This window comes from Giraffa tippelskirchi, chromosome 11, assembly GCF_054371585.1.
Source record: "Giraffa tippelskirchi isolate mGirTip1 chromosome 11, T2T-mGirTip1v1.2.pri, whole genome shotgun sequence".
NCBI lineage: Eukaryota > Metazoa > Chordata > Mammalia > Artiodactyla > Giraffidae > Giraffa > Giraffa tippelskirchi.
Genome location: NC_137285.1, coordinates 30,539,777 through 30,565,152, shown reverse-complemented (window position 1 = coordinate 30,565,152; position 25,376 = coordinate 30,539,777). Strand labels below are relative to the sequence as shown.

General features: G+C 37.8%; 1 protein-coding gene and 1 pseudogene across 19 annotated transcripts in view; one reads left to right on the top strand and one right to left on the bottom strand.

Annotated features, from left to right (window-relative positions):
- TMEM144 (transmembrane protein 144) overlaps positions 1–25,376 on the bottom strand; it is an 87,458-nt gene that overhangs the window by 28,832 nt on the left and 33,250 nt on the right. For 8 of the 18 annotated variants that reach the window (XR_014068844.1, XR_014068843.1, XM_081541704.1 and 5 more), the window contains 7 exons: positions 23,410–23,490; positions 16,198–16,279; positions 14,056–14,132; positions 11,892–12,010; positions 8,951–9,070; positions 6,717–6,814; positions 1,664–1,717 (listed from right to left, as the gene is read on the bottom strand). Coding sequence is in view for 15 of the 18 variants with exons in the window: in XM_081541704.1 (XP_081397830.1) it covers positions 1,664–1,717; positions 6,717–6,814; positions 8,951–9,070; positions 11,892–12,010; positions 14,056–14,132; positions 16,198–16,279; positions 23,410–23,490 (631 nt within the window). In the remaining 3 variants the exon portion in view is untranslated. Of the gene's footprint in view, positions 1–1,663; positions 3,307–6,712; positions 6,815–8,950; positions 9,071–11,891; positions 12,011–14,055; positions 14,133–16,197; positions 16,280–23,409; positions 23,491–25,376 lie in introns of those variants that run through there. The other 10 variants (XM_081541709.1, XM_081541710.1, XM_081541708.1 and 7 more) reach the window with 3 other exon arrangements.
- LOC145526321 (ubiquitin-ribosomal protein eS31 fusion protein pseudogene) lies at positions 18,302–18,836 on the top strand (annotated as a pseudogene). Its single transcript, XR_014068846.1, has one exon. The product of XR_014068846.1 is annotated as a ubiquitin-ribosomal protein eS31 fusion protein pseudogene (transcript).

Genomic DNA, 25,376 nt, shown 5'->3' with positions numbered 1-25,376 from the left:
TAGTTTTTGATAGACATCTTATATCAGCTAAAGTTTCCTCTTATTTCCTATTCCTCCTATTGTTAAAGGTTATTTTCTCAGTTAAAAACTGGTCTTTAATTTTAGCAAATACTTTTTGAATATATACTATTACACAGTTTCTTTTCTATCTGAAAACAGTACAATAAATTAATTATACATATTATGATCCATCCTTGCATTCCTGAATTAAATCCTACTTGGTCACGTTTTATCCTTTTTAAAAGCCTCTCCTCTATTTGGTCTGAGCTTTTTTCCCAGGTATCTTAAAAAATCATTCTGTCTTTTATGTGTCTCTTTAAAGGACTCTCAAGAATTAACAGTAGGCCCAATGGTTAGGTATTCTCTTGCTCAAATGAGTTCTATCTAGGGAAAAAGATTTTTCATTCAGTATTGTTATACTGCAAAGTAATTTTTACATGCTTCATAATAAATCTATTCTTTGTTTGTGTTTATTTATACCTACAGTTTATTTATACCTACAGTTGTAAACAGGCTTGTGATTTTCTAAGGCTTCAGCATGTTATGTTGGATAATACCCAGTTCTTAATAGGAATCATTATCCTTCAAGAAGCAGATGAAATATTTGTGAAGAGATTTAGAGTGTGCTTTGGCACAGAATTATTTTTTTGTGGAAAGGAATCCTAACTAAAATAAATAAAAAACATATTCAAGAGAATAACATCTATAAATGTTTTAGGTTGTCTTGTAAATTTAAAAACACAGCAATCAAGATTGTGATCCAAATATCTTCTAAACAAATTTATTACTTCTTTAACCTGAAAATCTTACTTGTATTAACATCTTTTGGCTTTCTAAGTGAACACATTTCATTTGAATGAATGAAATGACGTTTTAAATCTAAAACTGAGTAATCATTTTAAGAATTTTCCAGGGACATGTTCACTTTATGGCTCCCAGAGATTAGCAACATCAGTCTTCTTAGAGATAAGAATTATTTGCTTTGTGTTAAGACAAAAAAGTATTATATCCATAATGCCTTGACAGTGTCTCTAATTTATATTGTTTTCAGTAAAAACTACTACAAAATATCATTCACATAGCCTCAACTGAAGGCTTTTTCCACAAATAAGGGTAAAGGGGAAAAATCTTACAAACAATTTTTAATGAAAACACACCACACACACATCCTAGAACTACTTGGTAAAAGCATTTTAAGTCACCATAATTTACACTTGAGAGGGTGTTCTCCTATAAAGATGCTGGTTGGATGTGGAGGACTTTGGAAGGCGTGAGACTCAACAACAAACCTATTCTCAAATTCCATTTGCCTCAAGGATGTTTTAATTTGGGGGGTAAAAATTTTCATCTTGTTTATCTAACATTTTTCACTAGATAAAATTTCTATCTATCTTATTTTATTGGATGATTTAACCAAAATCTCTTAAGGGAAAATAAAGTCAACTAAAGCATTTTTCCTCTAAGGCTGGGGTGGAGAAAAACACATCCATAATAATTATCATATGGTTGGTATTTTCTAATTAGAGACGGTAACACTTTGAATATCTGACCTGTCAAATTCATTCACATGTTTTCTGCCCTGGGCTTTGGTGTTGCAATTTTCAGAAATAACACATAGTATTAAATACGTTTCTTTACCGATCTACACCTTTTGTGTACATACCTGTATTTCCTTAAACATGAAGACACCCCACATTGCGGCTATAAATCCTGGACCCTTAAATTTAAAAAAAAATTAATTAAATTGGCTATTTTTCTGTGACAGTACTCTACACAAATACAGTAAGTTGGAGAGCTGACCTGACACTTTCATCAAATAAATTTTGATTGTAAAAACAATATAACAACATTGTCAGGAAAAACTATTCATACCGCAATTCAAACTCAAGTTAAACTAAGCAGCATTAGGAGAAAAATGAAGACTTTTTTCTTTTCTTTATGGTTTTCATTTTTATTTTTTTGATGATGCTAGAATACTGTGTGCCATAGAATGTTTTCCTTCAATGTGATTTATAACAAAATATTTTCATAAGAAAATAGATAATCTTTTTCACTAGTTCCTCAAGATACTAGAAATGGGCTTACCAAGAAAAAGTGTATGAATAAACTTATAACTTCCTTCAGCATGAGATAATTTCAAAACTGAAGAAATTCTAGTATGTTATTTTGGACCTGAAATATAGCACGTACTTTAAAGTTTTCCTTAACTGGAGAAAGAAATGGCAATCCACTCCAGTATTCTTGCCTGGAGAATTCCATGGACACAGGAGCTTGGCGGGTATAGTCCATGGGTTTGCAAACCAGTAGGACATGACTCAGCAATGAACACTTTAACTGATATTACTGGACAGTAATCAGCTATATCTCACATTTCACTCTAATGAATGCTAAAGACAGCATTATGGGAAGATGGAAAAATAAACACTGGGTTAATGAGCAAGAGTTAAAGACAGGAATGAAATAATATAAGACAAAAGAGAAGAAACAAGATGGAAAAAAGGATGATTCTGCAATTTGAAAATTTTAAGTTCTTAAAGCATATTAATTTTTTTTTTTTTGCTGAGAAAGGAAAACATTGGAACTTAGATCAATTGCCATCTTTGTGGAAAAGATGTATTGTATCTGCATTCTGATGATTCCTTTTCAAGTCCTGCACAAACTCTGAAGAGTTCCAAGTAAACAATCTCAGCCTGTTTCCCCGTTTCCCAGTTGTACATGACTGGATCAGTCATGATCCAGTACATCACATGATCAGCAGAGCTGGACTCCACTCATGACAGGTAAGCCAAGCAATGGGAACACACTACTCTCTGTTTATCAGGATCCAGAAAAGTCAAGAGCCAAAGAGCCAGAGAAATAGGTCAAAGGAACTGTGGTCCACCAATGATGTATGGGCCTAAGCTTCAAAAATCCAAACCAAACAAGAAATACCTGTGCCCTTTAGCAATTCCACACTGACTTTGGGTAGGATGGGAGGAAACAGTAGCATAGGTGACAAAATATTAATGTTATCATGCCAATCACACTTGATCCTCTTCAACCTGGAAACTCATTTCCTTTTCAGAGTACGTGGGTGAAGACAATACCAAGAGGTACTGTTGACCTCTGCAGGTTTTTGGCTGATGATTTTTTAAACATGAGTTTGGACGTGGCCTAAGGGTTATTGCAAGGAACAATGTAGTGCTTTGCTAGAAGTAATCCAAGCAGAAGTCAATGTGGCTGGCTCAGTTCAGGCAAAGGAGATCCGAGTAAGGCTGTTGTTCAGTCCCTAAGTCACATCCGAATCTTTGCTGGTAGGGAGGGCATCTTAAACAAAAGAGACAACTGTTTTGGCATTGGGATCATGCATTTTTCTGTTGTAAATTAACAAAAATTACACACTTATACATTGGCCTTTGAAAAGAAGGTGAGCTGGAGCCATCTGGAGAGGCTGAACCTTCTGGAGAAGCTGATTTAGCTGTTAAGCTCCTTGAGGAAGACTGGAAACAGAGCTCTTTGTCCTGTTACCTGGGCTTTTCTTCTTTCTTCTCCTATTTGCTTTTTAATTGAATATTTGCCAAGGAACTATATAGATAATGCTTTCAAGGAACTCCCAGTCTAGTCACCAATGGATTCTAACAATGGGAATACATGTCCTTGGCAGGAAAAGTGCGCTGCTGGGATTTGAAAAATGTACTCTTGATGAAACAAGATTAGCCTCATCCATACTTCTTAAAGCTGGGTGGTGGGTATGGTTGAACTTTTCCATCAAAAAAGTTAAACTTAAAGCAAATCTAGCACTATGAGGAAAACAGAGGAGAAAGTAAGATCCTGGAGGGTATGGTTGAACTTTTTCTGCATGTGGATAAGGCCATCTTTGAACTGAATAATGACAGTGAAACCAAGCAAGAGCCCAGTAGCAGTAAAGACCTAGGCCCTCATCTCCCAGAGATACCTGTCCCTCCCAGGAGACAACCCTCAGGCGCCAGAGGGAGCCACACCAGGGGGGTGAGATGCCTTCTTCTGTTACAGTGGTCGAGAGTCATCCTGCTGACAGGTCAGTCTCCAGACGCCACAGAGACCACTCCCACTGGCCCTCCACCCACACCCACCTGCCTCAGCAATTTATTTCCACTGCGTTTGGCTGTCATGTCTGGCCCTAAGTCTTCACTGTAATTTAATACAAGAAACAACAGTAGGAAAATCATATCTGTCTACTATAAAATTTTTGTGAAGAATATTATTTATTATTGTTCCACGTCTCCTGTATAAGGATCCACAGGATAAATTCTATTAAGAATTCAGCATTTTCAAAAGAACCCCCCCAAAAAAATTGTGTTAGAAAATAATTAGTCTTTTCTGAGGAAATAATGTTACCAGTTAAAAAGAATTAACTATCTCTCTGTCTCACCGGCTTCTGCAAGCACAAAACAAAACAATGTTTAAAAAAAAAATGTTTAATCACATGACTGTTTACCCTCTGAGCTATTTGCTTACTCTCTCATTTTCCTCAAACTTTTGATTTTCTATTTATGTTTGTATTTCTCTTTGCCTTGTGTGACTTAATTGTATCTGTGTGTTTTATAGAAAGTTGCCTTAAACTCTTCTTGAAGAATCCACATTAGTTCAAGAATATAGCTTGATTGAATGACAAAATCACTGTCATATGATTAAGTTTAAGTTTGATGTGATTAATGACTTACCTATTTCAATAAGTGTCATTCCTCCTTATATGGTAGGATATGACTGTCATGCAGCATTTGCATCCCTAGTTGAGGTGTATATCATATTGTATACTTTGCTCTACAAATTTAGTTTAAATTTGTTTAATTTCATTTAGTTTTAAGTATTTCACTGATAAGTTTTTTTTTTTTTTAATAAATTTATTTATTTTAGTTGGGGGCTAATTACTTTACAATATATCCCATTGCCCATTACATTTTTCCTGTTATATGGTCAATTCTAGCACTACATATCTTTGAAAAAATGAAAAGCAAACACTTTTTGGGGAAAAATTTGGGTTTTTACCACTCCAATGATGAGGACTTAAACTATTCCTTATAATTTGCTCAATTTTGATAACATTTTCCCTCAGTACAGATTAAGAATGTCAAAATGTGAGTCCTTTAAGTTAAAAAAACCCAAACTTTTATTATTTGAATTTAGTTGTACACTAAAGCTAACTATTTTATGAACACAGTAGAACTGTCAAAAATATGCTATTTGAAACCCAGATTCTCTGTATCATGCATTGAACCTGGACCAGTGATTTGTTTTACATATGATAATATACATGTTTCAATGCCATTCTCCCAAACCATCCCACCCTCGGGATGACCCAGAGGGATGGGATGGGGAGGGTTCAGGATGGGGAACACATGTACACCCATGGCGGATTCATGTCAATGTATGGCAAAACCAATACAACATTGTAAAGTAATTAGCCTTCAATTAAAATAAATAAATTTATATTAAAAAATAAAAGAAACCCAGATTCCTATTTAAATTGAAGGATGTTTCAAACTTTTATGCAGTTGTATTTTAGACTAGACAATGCATTTTAAAAATTCAGTTTTGTATGCTTGCACAGGTGTGCAGCTAGAATGTTTCAGGCAAATTTTATTTATGATGCTGATTTAGGAAGCAGGGGAGGCAGGTAAACAACTGAACAATCTAAGATACCAGGAGTAGAAATAAGAGCAATTAATTCGTGTGTATGCATGTCAGTCCCGGCACCATAAGGAACCTGAAACATTCTCAACTGTATTTTATACTAAAGGCAGAAAACAGTCCTGTGTACAGTAAACTCTATACTGAGAAGCCTTGAGGTATCCATGTGGCTGTGTCCCTTCAGATGATGCTCTTCGCTACTGTCTCAATTTTCTCATCTTCAAATCGGGGACAATCCTATCAATACTTGTCCTGTCTATAGCAAAAGAAACATTTTTGCTTTTCTGTTACCTGACTGTGCTACATGTCTGGCACTCAAAAATATCAGATGAAGCAAATTACATTATGAACGCATGATAAATGGCACCATCAAGAGACAATACTTTGCTTCAGCACTTTCTGAAAACCTTCTTTAAAACACTGACATGCCCTATGAAGAGAGGCTAAAGTACTCTCTATCTCACAAGGATGCCACGAGATTCAAGTGTGACAATATACATAGAAGCATTTTTGTATCTATAAACTATTACATAGAGATAAATATTGTTATCAATTAGATTCCCAGGTGACTCAGTGGTAAAGAATCTGCCTGCCAATGCATGAGACACAGGAGATGCGGGTTTGGTCCCTGGGTCGAGAAGATCCCTTGGAGGAGGAAATGCAAACCACTCCAGCATTCTTGCTGGGAAAATCCCACGGACAGAGGAGCCTGGTGGGCTACAGTCCATGGGGTTGCAGAGTCTGACACAACTGAGCAACTGAGCACACACACTGCTATCAATAGCAAATGACAATGTATCCCAAATGAAATCAGGCAGAATGACCAAACGAAACTCCAAAGGTATCAAAGATGAACAAGCTTGTTAAAATCAAGTTGGCAACATTCCCTTAGCAATCAAGGACATGAGATTAGAGGTGTCAGTTTATCCACATGAATCCGTTACACTGATTGTACTCCTGAAAAATAAAACTCCATGAGAGACTTCAGTGATTCACTAAGAAAGCTTCAGAAAAGTGTGATTTACATTTGGAGAACAAAAACTTGGAAACGCAATACAGCTACTTACGGCTGTGATGATCGGAAAACTGACCACAGCACTGAGAGAGTGGTTCGCTATGAACCAACAGCAGGTGGCAATCGCCCAGAGGACTCCGGACAGGAACCCTGAAACAAAGACGGCACACGTTCGCCAACCACATCCCTCTCCAGAAGGGTCCACACTCCAGGTGGAACAGGACTACTACAGTGAAAATATCACACACTCCTATCAACACCGACAGCCAACATGGGTTTTTGAATCATGTTTATGACCATTTTGGAAACCAAATCATTTCTCTTTTTGTGACTGCACTGGGTATAAGGATCACCTTTTACCTTACTGTCATTAAATCAAGTACCCAAAGTAATAGGTGCAGTAAAGACTGGGTAGTGCAGCGGCACCCAGGGAAGGTACTGGGTCTGAACATTTTCTGAAAACACCATTTACTCTAAGCCATGCACGTAAAAATATGTGAAATTCAGAATGATGCTTAAATAAGGGGGAAAAAAAACCTGGAATCTGAATAAAACTACCAGCTTAAAATGTCCAGGATACTTTAGCTAGACATTCAGTAAATATTCTACCATTTTTCTAAAACTGTATAGTGGAGGAGTGGCATTCTTTGGCTTAAATGAATCAAGCACTGAAAAGTGAATCTCTGATACATGCTTTGTTTTGTTCTTTAAAGAATTTTTACTTCTGGACCTATATTCCATATTGAATTATAGTAAATTCTTAAGTGAGAAATTATAATTTCTTATTATATACATTTTAATAATTAAATTAAAATATATTAATTTTAATCTTTTAATACATAATACACATTTAAATTGAATTACATATAACTTTATTTTTATAATTTATATATTTATAATTCTTATTATATTAATTTCTCATTGTATATGTATATATATATATATATATATATATATACACACACACACACATATATATACCCAGGTCTCTTGCATTGAAGGCAGATTCTTTACTATCTGAGACACCAGAGAAGCCCATATATATATATATATACACACACAATTATATATAATTTTCTTTTTATAATTTATATATTATTTATAATTCTTATTATATATAATTTATCATTATATATGTGTGTATATAAACACATATATGAGCCTATATGGGCTTCCCTGGTGGCTTAGATGGTAAAGAATCTGCCTGAAATTCAGGAGATCCATGTTTGATACATATACACATACATTACCATCAATGTCTAATAGATTAAATTCAAAAGCATGTATATTTGACATAACTTTTTTACACTCTGAAATAATTTCTCCGTTTTGGAAAAAAAATGCTTGTTTTCCCTATCGACAATATAGAAATATGTGAAATTCAGAATGATGCTTAGCTAAGGGGGAAAACAATCTGGAATTTGAATAAAGATACTAGCTAAAATTTTCAGGATATTTTAGCTAGAAACTCAGTAAGCATTCTACCATTTTTACATCTACTTGTACACGTTATACCATTACTATAATGTCTGAATTATAGTAAACATTCTGTACTATAAAATGGTATAACGGTGCAGTGGCACACTTTGGCTTAAATGAATCAGGCACTCAAAGTGAATCTCTGGCATATGCTTTATTTTGTTCTTTAAAAAATTTTACTTGTGGATCTATATTCCATATTGAATTATAGTAAACACCTAAATAAGTGAGGAATTATAATTCTTCATCCTATATATGTGTGTGTGTGTGTGTGTATCTATCTATCTATCTATCTATCTATATATATAACCAACAATGCCTAACTGATTAAATCCAAAGCATGTTCATTTGACATACCTTTTTTACACTCTAAAATAATTTCTCTTAAATTTTTGGAGAAAATGCTTATTTTCCTAAGTGACTGCAGATTTGTATTTGTGGATACCTTTAAGAATAAAAGAGCCCCAGCACTCTGACTTTTAATGTGTATCCTTAGTGAAGAAGAAATACTAAAGTCTCATGCTCATCACACAAGGTATTTCAGCAGAGGAAACACTCTCAGATTCACACTGGTCCAGTTCTAGGTTTAGTATTAATGACTTGGCATTTCAAATCCAGTTTCATAGTTTTTAAATCCTCCATATTTGGTGGTGAACTGAGCCAGAGCAATTGAGGGAAGGAACACACAGACACACACACACATACACACAGAATGGCTTCATTTCCAGAAGATGAGTATTCAAGGTAACTTAATAGGGAATGATGCTTTCACAGCGTAGGAAGATTTTCTGTAGTAAAGATTCTTACCTGGCAAGACTGCTTCAGGATGTAGTTTGGGATTATTTTTCATGGCTACACAGTAGGCCAGAAAGTAGACTGTACTTGTGAGGAAGATGCCGCTGAAGTGTGCAAAAACGTAGTCTAAATCTGGAAGCGCAGATTATAAAACTCTCAAGCATATTGTTTCAGTCATTTCAAATATATTTAGAGTTCTAAGAATAAAACAAGCTCACCAAAATTAACCTTAAGTGTAAAGGAAGCACTCATTATATTTTATCATACTATTTTTCTACATGCTATTTATATAGAATTTTAATTAACCTATTTAAAATATTAAGAAGTTAGTTACTATAATCAAATCTAAGAGGCTGGCTTTTATATTGTCTTGGAAAGCTAAATAAGAAATGACAAACATTATGTGAATATAGCATTAATATCTCGTTTTTTAAGAACCGGTATCCAGACTTAATATTACTCATAGCTACAGAAACTGTAGCAAATGTCCAAGTAGACGGTATTTGGGGGGAAGTATGTAAAAAATTTTGGCAGTGCTGATTTTATAGGTTGAATTGATCAATCTGGAAACCAGTGTCCAGGTTGCAGCTATACAGAAGGATATTCAGGAAGTTATTCTAGAGGATTTAATTACTTATTATAAAACTAATTACATGGGGAAGTTAATACCCAGATGGTGGCCCAAATTCTGAGAAACCCAACTCCACTGACTAAAGCAGATGGTCCTTTTCCATAGAATGGGTATAGGAGGTTCTTGGCCGGGAAGGTCACTTTGGGCCCAGGGTTTCTCTCAACTAAATCTAGAGAAGGATGGGCAGCCATGCTTAGAGAGGAGAGCTTGAAAGTCAAAAGGTTTGTCTATTCTTCTAAAGTCTTACTTCCTACTTCTGAGCCATATAACAACATGTCTGTCCCAAGATCATCACAAAAGGCAGCTTAATCCAGCGATCAGAACCATAGACCACCTGGTGAGACTCCTGAATCCACTATTTGCTAACTTGGAGACTTGGGTAAATTAACTTATATCTCTCTCTCTCATCTTATTGTAAAACCAGGATAATAATGGTACCCAAACAGTAAAGCTGCTATGAAGGCCAATCAAGTTGTTATTGCCCAAAACTCAGCATATACTATTTATGTGACCGTTAAATAAATGAAATAAAAAACTATGCCCCCTTGAATTAGTTTTGAATGAATTGAAATGAAGTGTGTTTCTATCAGACTACATTTGAGTTGCCATAAAAAGATCCCTTAGACCTGATTGTACTATTTATATGAAGAGATTCTTAAGGACATTGTTCATTATGCTCCAGGACCAAGAACAACTGTGCTTCTGAACAATCAGTTGTTTTTATCTTGTGTTTGCTGAATTCTGGGACTTATCTGATTCCCTTTGTGGCTGTAAAAATCTTACAGCCAAATTTATGACTCATTACTAGCAAGGGTACAAGTGTGGTGCAGTTTTTAAGACTTGTTCATGGTTACATTTTACTTTGTCATTCATTTTCCCTTCCCTATTAATTTTTCCTAAGTGATTCTATTTTTATTAGTTTTTATCCTTTAAAACAAAAAGAATAAAAATACAAAAAATATTTGGATAAAATCTTAAAAAACACAGAAGGTAATAAAAGTACTTTGGGAACTGTTTGTGGGGCTGAACATAAAAGGGAAAAGACAAACCATGGTATCTATTCAAAGTCAATCCGTTCAATTAGAGTTCAGATCCCAGTTTTTCCATCCCTCTTCCCCTCCTGACTTGCCCTCCAAACTTCTCCCTTATCTGAACACAGATGACATTCATTTTCTGTGCCACTGAAGTAGAACTGACTTAATCATGATCTCCTTCTTTTATCATCATAGATGTGAGTCACATTTCAATATAATCACAGGATCCTGAACTAGACCCTCCCATCTTCTTCTGAGCCTGTAAAAGGCTGTTGCACGCAGTGTGGAGGTGACACCTGAGAGATGAATTCTATCACTCGAAACTGAGACAATTTGCAAGCATTACATTGGGTCTTTCAATGTATTACTTTGTGCTTGAAAAATAATATCCTAAGCAGGCTATATTTTGACCTTTACTTGGTTTGAAAGCACTGTATGCTACACCTCAGTTTCTTTTTTAAAGAGAAGAACAACACACATTTTCCCAGAGATCATCAAACTGGAAAATAATCTCCAAATCTTGCAGCAAAGCCAGAAACCATATGTTAAGATCCAAGTAGCTGAAATGAATCGACTAAAATTGATTCCATTCGTATGTTGAAGATCATATGAAAATATTGAAATAGTCCTTTCTTTCAGTTTCCAGGGCCCTTCTAATTCACCACTTACAATGACAAAGTAAGATCAAATCTGATGAAAGGAAATTTATACTTTAAGATGGGATGAGAAAGCTTAAGCATAGAATTCTCTCTGTGTCTGTCTGGGCTTTCTCCCTCTCTAACACAAGGTGTGCACCTGCCTTTTAGTTTAATCAGAGCTTCTCAAAGATGAGGGTGCTTGCTTGACCATAAAGATCAATTTCTTTCTTCTCATGCTAGTGATGTATTAATAACATCTTAAAAGAATAACATTCTCTCCCAGCTCTGCAGGGGGTCATGGTGACTTGCTGTTCACTTTGTACTATGCTTCCCTAGACTATGTATCCTTGGTGAACTTTATGTGAAATGTCAGTATGTCATTTTGATGTACATCCTTTGTCTCAAAAGTGCCTTCAACTTTTAACAGGTGGAACTATTCTCAGAGCTTCAGAGAGTTGGTCTCCCGGGTTATAATGCTCAGTTTGGCTCAGATAAAATTTCCTTTCTTTCTTCTTAACTTGGTTTTTCATTGTATTTCCATCACCCAATCTATGTACCCATATCTACCACAGTCCGTTTCTTTTTATAGTCTTAAGTAGAAACACGGGTATTGAGTTTACTTATGAAGTAAAATGACTTTTTCCTCTCACCATGCTGGCTTGCCCCTGCATATATACTATCATTTCTCTTGCTGTGGTCCTTGATGTAAATGATGGGCACAAATGTAGATCCATAGAGAATTCCAGATATCACTGCGAGACTGCAGCCCCTTAAAAAAAAATACATTTCTATTCACCTTGGCCCAAAGCATTATTTCTGCCAAACATAAATGGAATCTTACCTAAAGCATGCTTCAAAATGTAAATCACAAGGCATCATGTAGCAATTATCCATCTATCTCAATCGGGGTGATGAGCAAAAGTCCCAGGAATGCCCTGCAGCATCCAGGTACCTTGCTGGGACTCACCTTCAGCCCTTCACTATCTAATGGTGGAAGGACATGATTTACAGACACTGTAAAGGATTATTATTATTATTTGTCATTACATAGGTGAGGATATTGCCATCATAGTCTACAAGTGACATGAAAAAACAAGGCTCTCTAACTAAATTAGGACTTCACTGGTGGCTCGGTGGTAAAGAATCTGCCTGCAATGCCGGAGACTCGGGTTTGATCAGCAAGATCCCCTGTTTGATCCCTGAGTCAGGAAGGTCCCCTATAGTAGGAAATGGCAACCCACTCCAGTATTCTTGCCAGGGAAATCCCATGGACAGAGGAGACTGGAGGGTTACAGTCTATGGGGTCTCAAAAAGTTGGACCATCTTGGGTGACTTGTAGGATCTTAGTTCCCCAGACCAGGGATTAAACCTGGGTCCACAGCTGTGAAAGTGCCAAGTCTTAACCAATGGACTGCCAGGAAATTCCTTAATAAAATAATTTGAATATTTCAGATAAAACATTACTTCTGTAAAAAGAAAATGTTTTGCCTTAAGCAGTAGAGTCATGCTGGGCCTTCATACTTGGGCTATATCTGCATGAAGCAACAGTCTTCATTGACTTTGGTGGGCAATGATTAATATTTTAGAACAGTTCCTTTAGCTTAACATAAATAAGAATGGCATGAAACAGGAAAGAGTTTTAGGCAAAAACCATTCCTTTCTAAGCTTAAAAATAAATTCTTAAAATCTATTTTAGTGGTGCTTTGAGGAATATGAGACTGTAGGTACTCACAAGACCAATGAGCTCTGTTCATGATGGAAACCTCTATATCGTGGTAGAGACCACGAATCCTGGAGGAGAGTCCCAAACACAGACCAGACTAATGGACTAGGTTGTCCAATGAGACAACTAAAAGAGTGCTTAACAAATATTCCCTTAATGAAGGTGATGCTTTGTGAAAAACATTTTGTTGGAGAGATCTATTTTATTTCAAAGCAAAAATAACATATTTCTTTCTTCCAAAGCTTATAGGTTAGTTCATTCTTTCATTCATGTAATTGATTCAAATATTTTTTGAGCATCTATTATGTGCGCAGCACTGCCTCTTTCCACTGTGAAGACAGTGTATATACTAACAAAGGACATGCTTTCTGTTCTTAAAGTGTCACCACATAAAGTCTAAAACAGCCCTCAATTGAAAAATGCAAGCTACTATTACACATGCTAGTGTTACATACTATTATGTATTCATATTTCTTATATAAACATGTAAAGGTTCTCATATTTCTTTGCTAGCCCTCCAAACCCCTAAATATAGGAGCTATTGTTGAACCTAACTCTCTCAGTCTTCACAGAGACAGTGCAGGGGTGGGGACTAGCACCTACATGGACACAAAATATCCTACCATATTTGACAATAAATACCTCAGGATTATAAAACTCTCTGATACACAAGTGGAGGGGTTCCCAGGGCACAGTGGTCATCCTGGCTAGAGACGCGGATTGCCTAATTCGACAGTGATGGCTGGGAGCATACTGGTTGTTACACTCTGTGGCCTATACTTCTCCTTTCCTTTGCTTTTTTTTAATCTTTCCTTTTACTTTAGGCATGAAAGTCCTGCAAAATGAGATTGCTTCTGTGAGCAACTTACTGACTAGAAACACTGCGGGGGCTTAGGAATTCCCTGAAGCACTGAGACCAAGGCCCTCCATGCTGTAAAATTCAGCAAGGGACCACAAAGTCTCTCTACCATGAAGTTAAGAAGTCAAAGCTTGTGTAACCATTTGCATCTTGAGCTCAAATGGATAAGCTCTCCACTCTGCTTATCTTGCTGTAACCATATATGAAACCCAACAACAGAACCTCTTCTTACACTAAGCGGCTTTGTGCTGTGGAAAGTTTATCCACCCAGGAACAGTTAGGATCAGGGTCTTGAGTTTTGTTAATCACCTAGTGAAAACATTGGCAAAAAAACAAAAGAAAAATAGCATTCAATTAATAGCCACCCTGGTGACAAGATTTTCAGTGTTTTTCTCTTCTGTCTCAAATACACTTTAAAATAAAATAAAACCATGTCACCCTGCGTTCTGATTCTGTGGGCATCACTAGACTCACACATTTCCAATTCTGTTTCTCTTTTACTCAGAATGGTCTGGTCTCTTTTAAAATGTTTTTCACAGTTTAATAAATGGCTACTTTGATACACCTATCAAAACTAACTAAAGTTATTAGTGCTTGCATTTTATTTGCAAACTTTAATAATCTGTCAAGAAATTAGAACTTAAGACTCTTCTACTCTTCTTTATCATGAGTACTATGGAGTACTCATGATCAACAGGCATATTTTTATCCAGATTTTTTAAAACTAAATTGGTTGCTGGTTCCAGTCTTGTTTCAAGATTAGCTCATATTCTAATTTAGGAAATATTTTGCCCAAGTTCATAATATTTCTATCAAAGTAATCATCTTTGTCTCAGCTGAGGTTTCCTTGATGCTATACTCCTAACAGTAATAGATGAGAAATTAGAATTGAATTCTTTGTTACGTGCTAGGTCAAGCTTTCTTCTGACAATGATGCTTTCTTCCCTGACGAGGACCTCCGGATACATGGCTGCATCATAATCAACACTGTTTATGCATCTTTAATCTTAGTTGGCTTACCTACTGCCAACTTGATGGAAAACTCTAAGGCAATTAGACTCCTATGTTGCTTTCCCCAAGTTGTTTTTCTTTCCTCTCCTCCCCCTTTGTTTGAAGGGAGGTTGGTTAGGAAGTATCTGGAACGCTAAAGTAGGCAAGGACACCAGACACCTTCTCCCCATCTCACTTCTCCATCCTCTCTAAAGAGTTCCTTGATTAGAGACGCCCGTGGATGAATACATCTCTTTCCTCTTACACCTAAGCTACTTATTATTTAACTTGACTCCCCTGGTGACTCAGATGGTAAAGAATCTGCCTGTAAGGCAGGAGACCCAGGTTCGATCCGTGGGTTGGGAAGATCCCCTGGAGACGGAAATGGCAACCCACTCCAGTATTCTTGCCTGGAGAATCCCATGGACAGAAGAGCCTGGTGGGCTACAGTCCATGTGGTCACAAAGAATCAGACATGACTGAGTGACTAACATACTTAGTGTCAATTTAACTAAGGTTTCTGCCACCTTAGTTGAGAAGAGTTTTGATATGGGAAAGATAAAAGGGGGAAGAAAGATTAATTTTGAAGTAAGGAGTAGAGGCTGTGCCTTCCAGGGGGGCATGGCCTGAATGTGGGGGCAGAATGTGGGATTGAGGCCAGCTTGCTAGCACTGGGCCCTGGCAGTTGGACAAGCTATGTGACATAGGAGGGCAGGAGTCTGCGCTCATGGCCATGGGGGTTTGCCCTGAAATTGCTTCTGTAACATGGAACCACTGGCACTGTGCTGTGTGGGCTGTCTTGTAAGGGTTGTCCCTGCTTAATCTAGGTTTGCTATGTTCAGACTCATTCAGCTTTTTTAAGGTCAAAACAGAGACTCCTTACATAGTTCCTGTCTTCACCTTTGAGTGGAAGAGATATGGCAGAAAAATGAGAAGAAAACCAAGTCTAATTCCTACATTCATACGACCTGATTTACCTTTTCATTAACTTCCTCTGATCGGCTACCTGCTGCCCTCCTTGGAGTTATTAAAACCTCCTCCTTCCTCCTTTCTAAGTAATTTTCATACTTCTCTGTAGTATTTAGAATTCCTGTACTGTGACATCCTTAAGTTATTATGAAATATGGGCTTGTATGAACATCTCCTATTAGGGATCTACCATTAATAAAAATAACTAGACCTCTGTGTTTGTTGAGAAATTTTACTGTGGAAATATGGATTGATTGCTACATAAACCTACCCATGATAAATATGCTAAGATATTTCAGATATCCTTGATTTAACAACATACCCCACCACCCTCTCATCTGAGTTCACATCCATGCAGTTTCCTTTTATCCTAATTTCATGTTTCAGATCGAGTTGGTTCTCATTCTGTACTCACATGCTCTGCTATCAGTGGTGTGGTGTCCACAGAACATGTGTTATTTGGTATTTCACTTTTGATGAACAAAAATATGAAAGCACTGTAAAGAAAAGAAATTTTAGTGACATTTATCATAACCCTGGTTCACATTAAGATGCCTGAATTTTAAGGGAAAACAGAGCTAAAATGAAGACCTAATGGTATTACTTCCAAACTGCCTTTGCAGGGATCCTGCCATTTCTCCAGCACTGACATTGTCTTTGATGTCTCTCCCCAACCTTAATTTCAACAGTTTAAAAGCTAAACTCATAAGCTTTCCTCCCAAATCAGCTTTTTCTCCCAATTTTCTTGTTCAGTCAATGGCCCCATCCTTCTTTTCATTCCTGCTTAGTCCTAAATCACATGGTAAGAAAAATACAAATGAAAATGACATTGAAATATATTTCTCACATATTCTATTGACAAAATCCCCAAAGCTTCACATGCTTGAACAACCTGCAGGAGAAAAGTACCATTGATATGAGTGCAGACTGTCTGACCCCCATGGAGGAGACTCTGGGGCCATGTACCAAGGGCACAGGTGCGTCCACTCCTGCCCTTAACAATCCTGCTCCAGGCCGTATAACACAGGTACAGCCACACTCAGGTGAGCTGATTTTCATGGCCATGTGATGGAATACAACACAGCCATAAAAAAGGAATGAGGATAATCTCTATGCTCTATGTTCTGATATGGCTTTCCAGACTATATTTTAAGAGATAAAAACACACATGTAAGCCTAATGATTTTTTTTTGTTCTTGAACTTCTCTCTCCTAATTTACTAACTACTCATGTCCAGCATCTTTGTAATAAATACCTCACTGACCTTGACTTTTAAATTATGCAGAAACGTTAAAATGTGTTAAAGTATTTAATTAACTGAAGGAAAGTTACAACTCTAGTACCCTTTTGATATTTCTTTTTTTTAAACATTTGCATGGCTCAAAAGTGAAAGCAATATAAGAAGTTTTCAACATACACATGAGACAGAAATAGTATAGATAGCTGGGTGCAGACTAGGGCACCCACATATGCTATCATTTGTATAAAAATTAAAAATGTCTAGTGGCTTCCTTACTTCAGTCTCTTGTTTGCTTTATACACTTAACTGGCTCCATACTCCATCCCATAGGAAATTCAAGTTTCCTTTTGATTTTTTACAAATATATTTATTTATGTATCTTTGGCTGTGCTGGGTCTTTGTTGCTGTGTGTGGGCTTTCTCTAGTTGTGGCAAGTGAGAGATACTCTCGCTAGTTGTGCTGCGTGGGTTTCTCATCGCAGTGGCTTCTCTTGTTGCAGAGCACAGGCTCGAGGTACGTGGGCTTCAGCAGTTGTGGTGCACAGGCTTATTTGCCTTGTGGCGTGTAGGATCTTCCCAGACCAAAGATGGAATCGTGTCTCTTGCACTGGCAAGCAGACTCTTAACCAATGAACTGCCCAGGAAGTCCTCCTTTTGACTTTTATTGCTCTCTACTTTATGCCACACCCAACCTTCCTGAAGATAACTCCTCCATGGACTTCTTTCTCTGACCAGTCCCTGCTCCAAGCTTTCACGTCTTGCTTGCCAGCCTTCCTTAGCTGGGCATACCATATTCTCACCTCTTATCCAAACTACAGAAGAGGTGACTACTGACTGTGAGAGGGGAGCCTCCCAGGCCAATCCTCCCCAAATCTCCCTCTTTTCTGGATTCCTGCAACACTGAGAACTGTCATCACACAATCCAGACCATTTTCCATGCAATCTTTTTTCTCTAAAGATGTTCCAATTCAATAGAAAATTGAATAGGAACCACATTTTCTATCTCTTTCAAGGTCCTCAAAGTACTTGAATGACTTGTACTCAGTAAAACTGAATGCATAAAATCTGATTATATGTGTCTATCTTAATTGTTAAACATGTAAACATGTGTGTGTGCTCATATATGTTAATTCGCAAAGCTAATATTAGACACTACCTTTGCATTTTCTCCTCAAAATTACCATGAAAACTTTCTACTTTGTATAGACCAGTCTATTTGCTAATAACAATAGAGAATGATATGTTAGAAATACTTGAAGGAGCTTTCGGATCTACCATCTGTGGTGGAACTGCCGCCAAGATGCAGATTTTTGTGAAGACTCTGACGGGGAAGACCATCACTCTCGAGGTCAAGCCCTCAGATACCATAGAAAATGTAAAGGCCAAGATCCAGAATAAGGAAGGAATTCCTCTTGACCAGCAAAGACTGATCTTTGCTGGCAAGCAACTGCAAGATGGACGTACTTTGTCTGACTACAACATTCAAAAGGAGTCCACTTTTCATCTTGTGTTGAGACTTCGTGGTGGCGCTAAGAAAAGGAAGAAGAAGTCTTACACCACTCCCAAGAAGAACAAGCATAAGAGAAAGAAGGTTAAGCTGGCTGTTCTGAAATATTGTAAGGTGGATGAGAATGGCAAAATCAGTCACCTTCGCCAGGAGTGTCCCTCAGATGAATGTGGTGCTGGAGTTTTTATGGCCAGTCATGTCAACAGACATTATTGTGGCAAATGTTGTCTGACCTATTGTTTCAACAAACCAGAAGACAAGTAATTGTATATTGGTTAATAAAGATACGAGCTAACATTAAAAAAAAATACTTGAAGGATCCAGAGAAAAGTCCTTGAACGTTTCTTCAAACACCTGTATGACTTTCCAACAAATCAGTTAACCTCTCTGACCTTCAACTGTTTTCATCTAAAAAATGGGGAGAGAACCACTTTTCAGAGCTGTGATGAGCGACTGTCCTCCAAAAATTATGTTTTGGTCTATACTTCTCAATAGTGTACAATTATAAACTTTGATAATTAAAAACAATTCAAAAAAATGGTCATAAAATTCTCAAGGAGAATGTGCCATTTTTGGCACATGATAAAAGCTCAAAATATGTTAATCAGTTGAGAACCTTAACTATAAACTGGATGGAAGAGAAGGGTGCTGAGCATATGAAAGAAATCAAGACTAAGTCAGTCATCTGAGCCTGTGTGACTAGACACAAAATGGTTAAGTCAGAAAGAAGAAGCCCAGCTAAGTTAGGTCAAGAGAGGATGTGGTGGCACTAAGTTAGGGCAAGGTAATGAGACATATCATATATGCCAATATAGCAATATGAACATAAGGGTAAATAGATCACATGGTCTTCTGGGCTATAGATGCAAAGAACTTGGTATGGTTTGTCAAACACAAAGTTCCATGAGAAAGTCTAGAAATCTTGTCAAAAGCATGGGAAGCAAAAAAAGAAAAAGAAAAAAAAATCAATTATATTACAGGCAAAGGTGCTTCTCTACATTTTCAACCTTTCCAATTTCCCTAGGTCTGCAACTTTCTATTAGGAAAACTCACGTGCGTGTGTGTTTACACTGACAACTGATTTCAACAAGCATTTGTTCTGAGTCAAGCACTGTCTGATCGTGCTGGTGGGGGAGATGGTAACAAAGAGCAGACTTTGTCCTGCAGGAGCCCACGGTTTAAGGATAAAGACAGTTTTGTGAATAATACAAAACAGACCTGAAGGATGTGGATAGTATCAATAGAGGAAGGTGCAAAAGACAGTAGGAATTTGGGAAGAAGAAAACATCATCGGATGGGAAACCTTACCTGAAATTTCAGGCTGGCCAATGAAGCAGAGGAAAGGGCTTTTGGGGCTGAGGGAAGTGCCAGGTATGCTGTGATAAGGAATCCCAGGTCAATGAGGTGACAACACAGGAGAAACCATGCTAGGAAGAAGCACTAGATCTGTAACTATGGGGGACCTGCCAGACTAAGGAGACAGATTTATTTTGAATCCAGTGGGGAACCTTCAGAGGTTCTTAAATAGAAGAGTGATGTCCTGATTTGAGAGCAGATACAAGCAAGCCATTCTGACAAAGGAAAGAACAGTACTAGGCAAACGAAATGCAAGATTTTTACAACCATATACAGGTGAGTAGATAGAAAGGGGCCAAGGGAAAGGAGGGGAGGAAGCTGTGAAAAATTCACGAAGAATTTTACAGAATTAGATATGGGGGGTTACAAAGGAAGCAAAATAAGAAGTCTGAGTTTCTGAATTTGAATGACTGTGACTAATACCTTCCATCCAGAGAAGAAACGCAAGAAGAGAAATCAAGTTTCAGGGAAAGCTAAAGTAACAAAAGTATTCATTTTTAAAAAATAGACAGTACTTTTTAAATTAATTTATTTATTTGGACATACATCATGTGGGAATCTTAGTTCCCTGACCAGGGATTGAACCTGTGCACCCTGCATTGGAAGCAGAGTGTTAACCACTGGACCACCAGGGAAGCCCTAAGAAAGGTAATTCTGATTGAAAACGTTGAAGGCAAAGAGAAAGGAACCAACAGCCCAGGGTTTGCACAGTCCTGGCCTTGTTCCTGAACTGGCAGGGTCCCCTTCCACAGGTAACCCCACCTAAAATGGAATAGGAGGTGTCCGGAGAGCATCTACCTCAAGATGACTAGCCTGCTCCACAGTTCCATGTAAGGACCGTGGCTCTGAAGAAAAGTAACGGCTAGAGTCCAAGACCTGGGTTTCCTCACAGCACCATTCTCCAAGGAAAACAAGTTCAGAAAGTAAAGAATGGAGACAGATTCAAGGATAATCCAGAGCCTGCTTTCAACTGAAAAGGAAATCTGTCTTTTCATGAATTCTGACTCCTGCATCTTCACTAAAGCATGTCTAAGAGAGTGTCTTGAACTTTGTTTCTTGGCATCAGTTCCACTTCTATCCTGAACCATGGAGCCCAGAAGACTGAAAACTATGTTTTCCTAAACTGTGCTTCATTTCGGCTTTGCCAGCAGGACACACATGAATAAGGCAAAAGTAGGGAGGCTTGGTGGGGGCTCCAGTGGTGGCGGTAGCTCAGGGTGGGGGAGTCTGTCCCCACAGTGCCAGCAGGAACAGGGGCTCTGGGGCTTCTGGTGAGGCCACTTTCCTCCCTTTGCTCCTTTGGCTCTTGTAACACTTCTGTCAACAATTCGTTGTGTTAAATCCTCTGCTGCTAAGGATGCCTGGAGTGGTCCTGAATGTGGAAAATGACTGATCCTTACAATAGATATCATGTAGGAAAAACGTAATGCTAGACATGACCTAAGCAACCCTTTAAAAATGATGGTAAGGAGGACTGAAGCAATCACTGCAATTTTAAAAAGAAAAGCAACATCCTAAACCAAGATGACCATATGTCAAGTTTCCTTATACTGACCATAAGACTCCAAGATATTTCAGTGAATTTCACTCAGAAGAAAGTAATTTATAAATTTCTCTTAGGAAAGCATAAAATTTTTTTAATAAAAAGAACCTTTAATTAAACAGAGGGAAAGGAAATTTCTCACACCCTGTGAGGATGGTAGAGCCAACAGAAAGAAAAAGGCGCCTCTTCCTTCCCGGCCAGGACTCGGTCAGTGAAAATCCATGCACTCCTTGTTCACTGTAGCCCTCCCAGCTTCCTTCTCCCCTCTACAGAGCTCTCCTCCCCTTGCTGTGGGACTGGTACTGGCTCGTCATGGCTGCAGACCCCAAATGGCAATTCTCTATTGACCCCGAATAAACCCATTTTTGCTGGGGACGATCTGGCCGTGTAGTATTTATTTCAGGTCAACAAAAGAGAGGCAGGATGCACCACAGGCAGAGACCATTGCATCTCCCTGCCTCAGATCAAGCTCTGGGCCAAGCTGGGAGACTCCCCAGGCACTCTGACTAGCTGACTGCAGGGATGGACACCACAGGTCCAAAGAGGAAAGAGTAACTGAGCATGGAACCGTTACTAACAAAAGAATGACTACTGTAATTAAAATTACCCAACATATAGAGTATTAGCTACGTGCCTAACATATTTTATTTCATCTAATGCTCAAAATGTCATATAAGGCTGGTGCAATTATTATCCACACTTTATCCCCAGACAAAGAAACCAAGATTTAGAGAAATTAAGGTCATACAGGTGGAAGTGGTAAAACATGAATAATCTGTCATTTCAAAGAATGTACACTTTCTAAAGGAAGAAGGAATATGGAAAAAAAACAGTGTCTGATGGACGGGGTAAATTGGTCTTAAATTACCATTAAGTCAAGACAAAGGCATGCCACATTCCAATTCTAGGGTGTAAAGAAATGATTTCTGAGAGAGCTATTCAAAGCTCGAACGCTATGTGAATTGTACAAAATGCACAAAATTTCCTCTAATCAAAAATGTCAAGAATCTGCTATTGTAGAATAATCTATGTTATTTCCTCTCCGATTGGCCTGGAACCACTCTTGAAGGCAACATTTCAATGACAAAGAGATTGTTCCTGAATGTGACTGGGGAAAAGTCATCACCACAGGAAGAAGAGAAATATAGTGTTCTTCCCCTGAAGAATAAAAAAAGTACTAAAATCTTCGCAGGCAGTGTTATCCATCATGTGAGGTGCTGACAGGAAATATAGATGGAGTCTAGAGAGGAGAAGGGAGTGAATCAAAGGTGACCTAATTCAGCGATGATTTTATAGACTGAACGCTGCCATGCAGAGATTCAGAGTCACTTTCACCCTCGTTCATACAGTGACTATAACTAGACATCCCCAAAGAGGTAGTTACATGAGCGTGCATTGTAACAGGTGAGAGTGTGCTTATCTGAGCAGGCTGAGGAGACAGACGTGAGGCCACAGGAAAGGGGAAACTGAGTGGCAAAGAATCCGTAAGAAATAAGAGGAGAGAGCCAGTAGCTATTTCAGAGCAACAGGAAGCCAGCACAATGCTGATTCATATAGGATTTTCTAGTTTGCAAAATATTGGGTTGGCCTAAAAGTTCATTCGGGTTTTTCCATAAGCGCATACAGAAAAATTCGAATAACTTTTCGGCCAACTCAATACTTTAACTGCCACTTGATCCTCATTTATGAACCATGTTTTAGGACTTTCTGAATATTACAGATAATGAAAGTGAGCTTGACAACAGCTGAACAGTTTCCCGGGGTCTCAGAGCTTTCTAGCTGTGAAGCTGGGGCTCCGGACCCCAGAGCTGGCATTTTCTATCCTCTGAAATCATGGCTGTCAATGTAAATGAGAGATCTGAGGAAAAAAATCATGCTGATTGATGAGAGGTGGATGTAAAACAATGTAAACACATCAGGATCTTTAAAAATGGTTCTCAATGTTGGGAAGAAGAATTAAATCATTATAAATGGACATGTACCTTACTACAGACAGCCCAGCTCCAATATAATTGAGCAGTGGTTTTGCCACTTCTTCTGCATCCATTCCAAACCAGCCAAACCTGGAAATGGAGAAGTCACATCAAAACAGATGTCGCGCTGTTTGCAGAGACATGGGTGGACCTAGAGACTGTCATACGGAGTGAAGTAAGTCAGAAGGTAATATACGATAAAATATCACATATTAATGCATATGTGGAATCTAGAGAAACAGTACAGATGAACTTATTTGCAAAGCAGAAATAGACACAGGTGTAGAAAACAAACATATGGACACCAAGGGGTAGAAGGTGGGGGTGGGAAGAATTGGGAGACTGGGACTGACATATATATAACTACTAGGTATATAACATAAGCAAATAACGAGAACCTACTGTATATAGCACAGGGAACTCTACTCAATGCTTTATAATGACGTATATGGGAAAACGATCTAAAAAAAAGTGGATATATGTGTATGTATAACTGATTCACTTTTCTGTACAGCAGAAACTAACACAACATTATGAAACAACTATATTCCAATAAAGTAAATAAATTGTCAAAAAGAAGATATTTTTGAATATGTGTTCATCACGCTGTTTAAGGCCATGGACTCAAGGTCAGATTCCTGATTCAAACCCTAGGTCCATGATTTACTAACTGTGACTTGGATAAGTTAACTACCTTTATTGTGTCTCAATTTCTCATGTTTAAAATGGGGATAATTATATCTATAATTATACCTAATATACAGATTTCTTATGAAGATTAAATGAGTCAGTATATGTAAAAGTACTTTTTTAAAAGAAAACTCCCTTTCACTTTAAGACTAAGAAATAAAGAAGAAAAAATAGGTTATGTGGCTAACTGAATGCTGATAAATTGATGCAATTTTGTATAGAATTTGAAATAAACTTCAGTGACTATTTGGTTAAAGATCTCTACTCTTTGGCATCGCTTTAAATTCTGCTTTTAATGCCTTGATCTTGCAGTGACCATTACCGATAATTACTGTGAACCATCCAAGGGCGAGAAAAATGGAGGCAAGAAGAACACAGCACTTGTAAAAGGCAGACTGGGGGTGGAGAAAGGACAGGAAAGAATGTCTTGGAGGTTAATTTGCTTCATTATAACAGGTTGCTGTAGTGCACTGAGTAGGAAGAGGAGCTGGAAAAGTAAGGTTAGAATAAAATCCTCCTTCTATTTATCATCCCAAACTCAACTGGAATGTTCATCTTAATGCTGACAGAAGGTGGTGCGGTCCAACAGGACTTTGCTAATGTTCCATGGCTGTTCCGTGGCTGCACAGGGCAGCTTCTAACCAGATACAGTGATGGAGCACTTGACATGTGGCCAGTACCACTGAGGAACTGAATGCTTCATTTTATCACATTTTAATTAATTTAAAAATACACAGCCACATGTTTTGTGGCAACCCCATCTGACAGCTCAACTCTAGAGTTGAACGGTTGGCTAACTTTCCCATAAAGGGCCAGAGAGTAGATATTTTAGGCTTTGTGGACTGGATGGCCTCTGGCAACTACTCACCCCTGCCTTTATGGGGTAAAAACAGCCATGCTGTAGACATTCCTAAAATGGATGTGTTTGGCTGTGTGCCAATAATACTTTATTTACAAAGTGGAACCTGGGCAATGATTTGCTGACCATGGCTCAGACTCTACAGGGAAGAATACAGGCTCTAGAACCATTAGATCTGGGTTTGAACGCAGCTCATTAGCTCTGCAACCTTCAACAAGACACTCAGCTTTTTGTGGGTCAGTTATCTTCTAAGACAGCACCTACCTCATTTATTTGTGGAAATAAGATGAGAATGATGATGTGTACGACATGTGAAATAAAACTGTCAAACACAGAAAGAGAAAATACATACCAATGCCCTTTCTCTCTCCCTATTTCATTCTCTAAAGAAAATTATCTTGATCAGCGTGTTAGATCACTTCTTTAG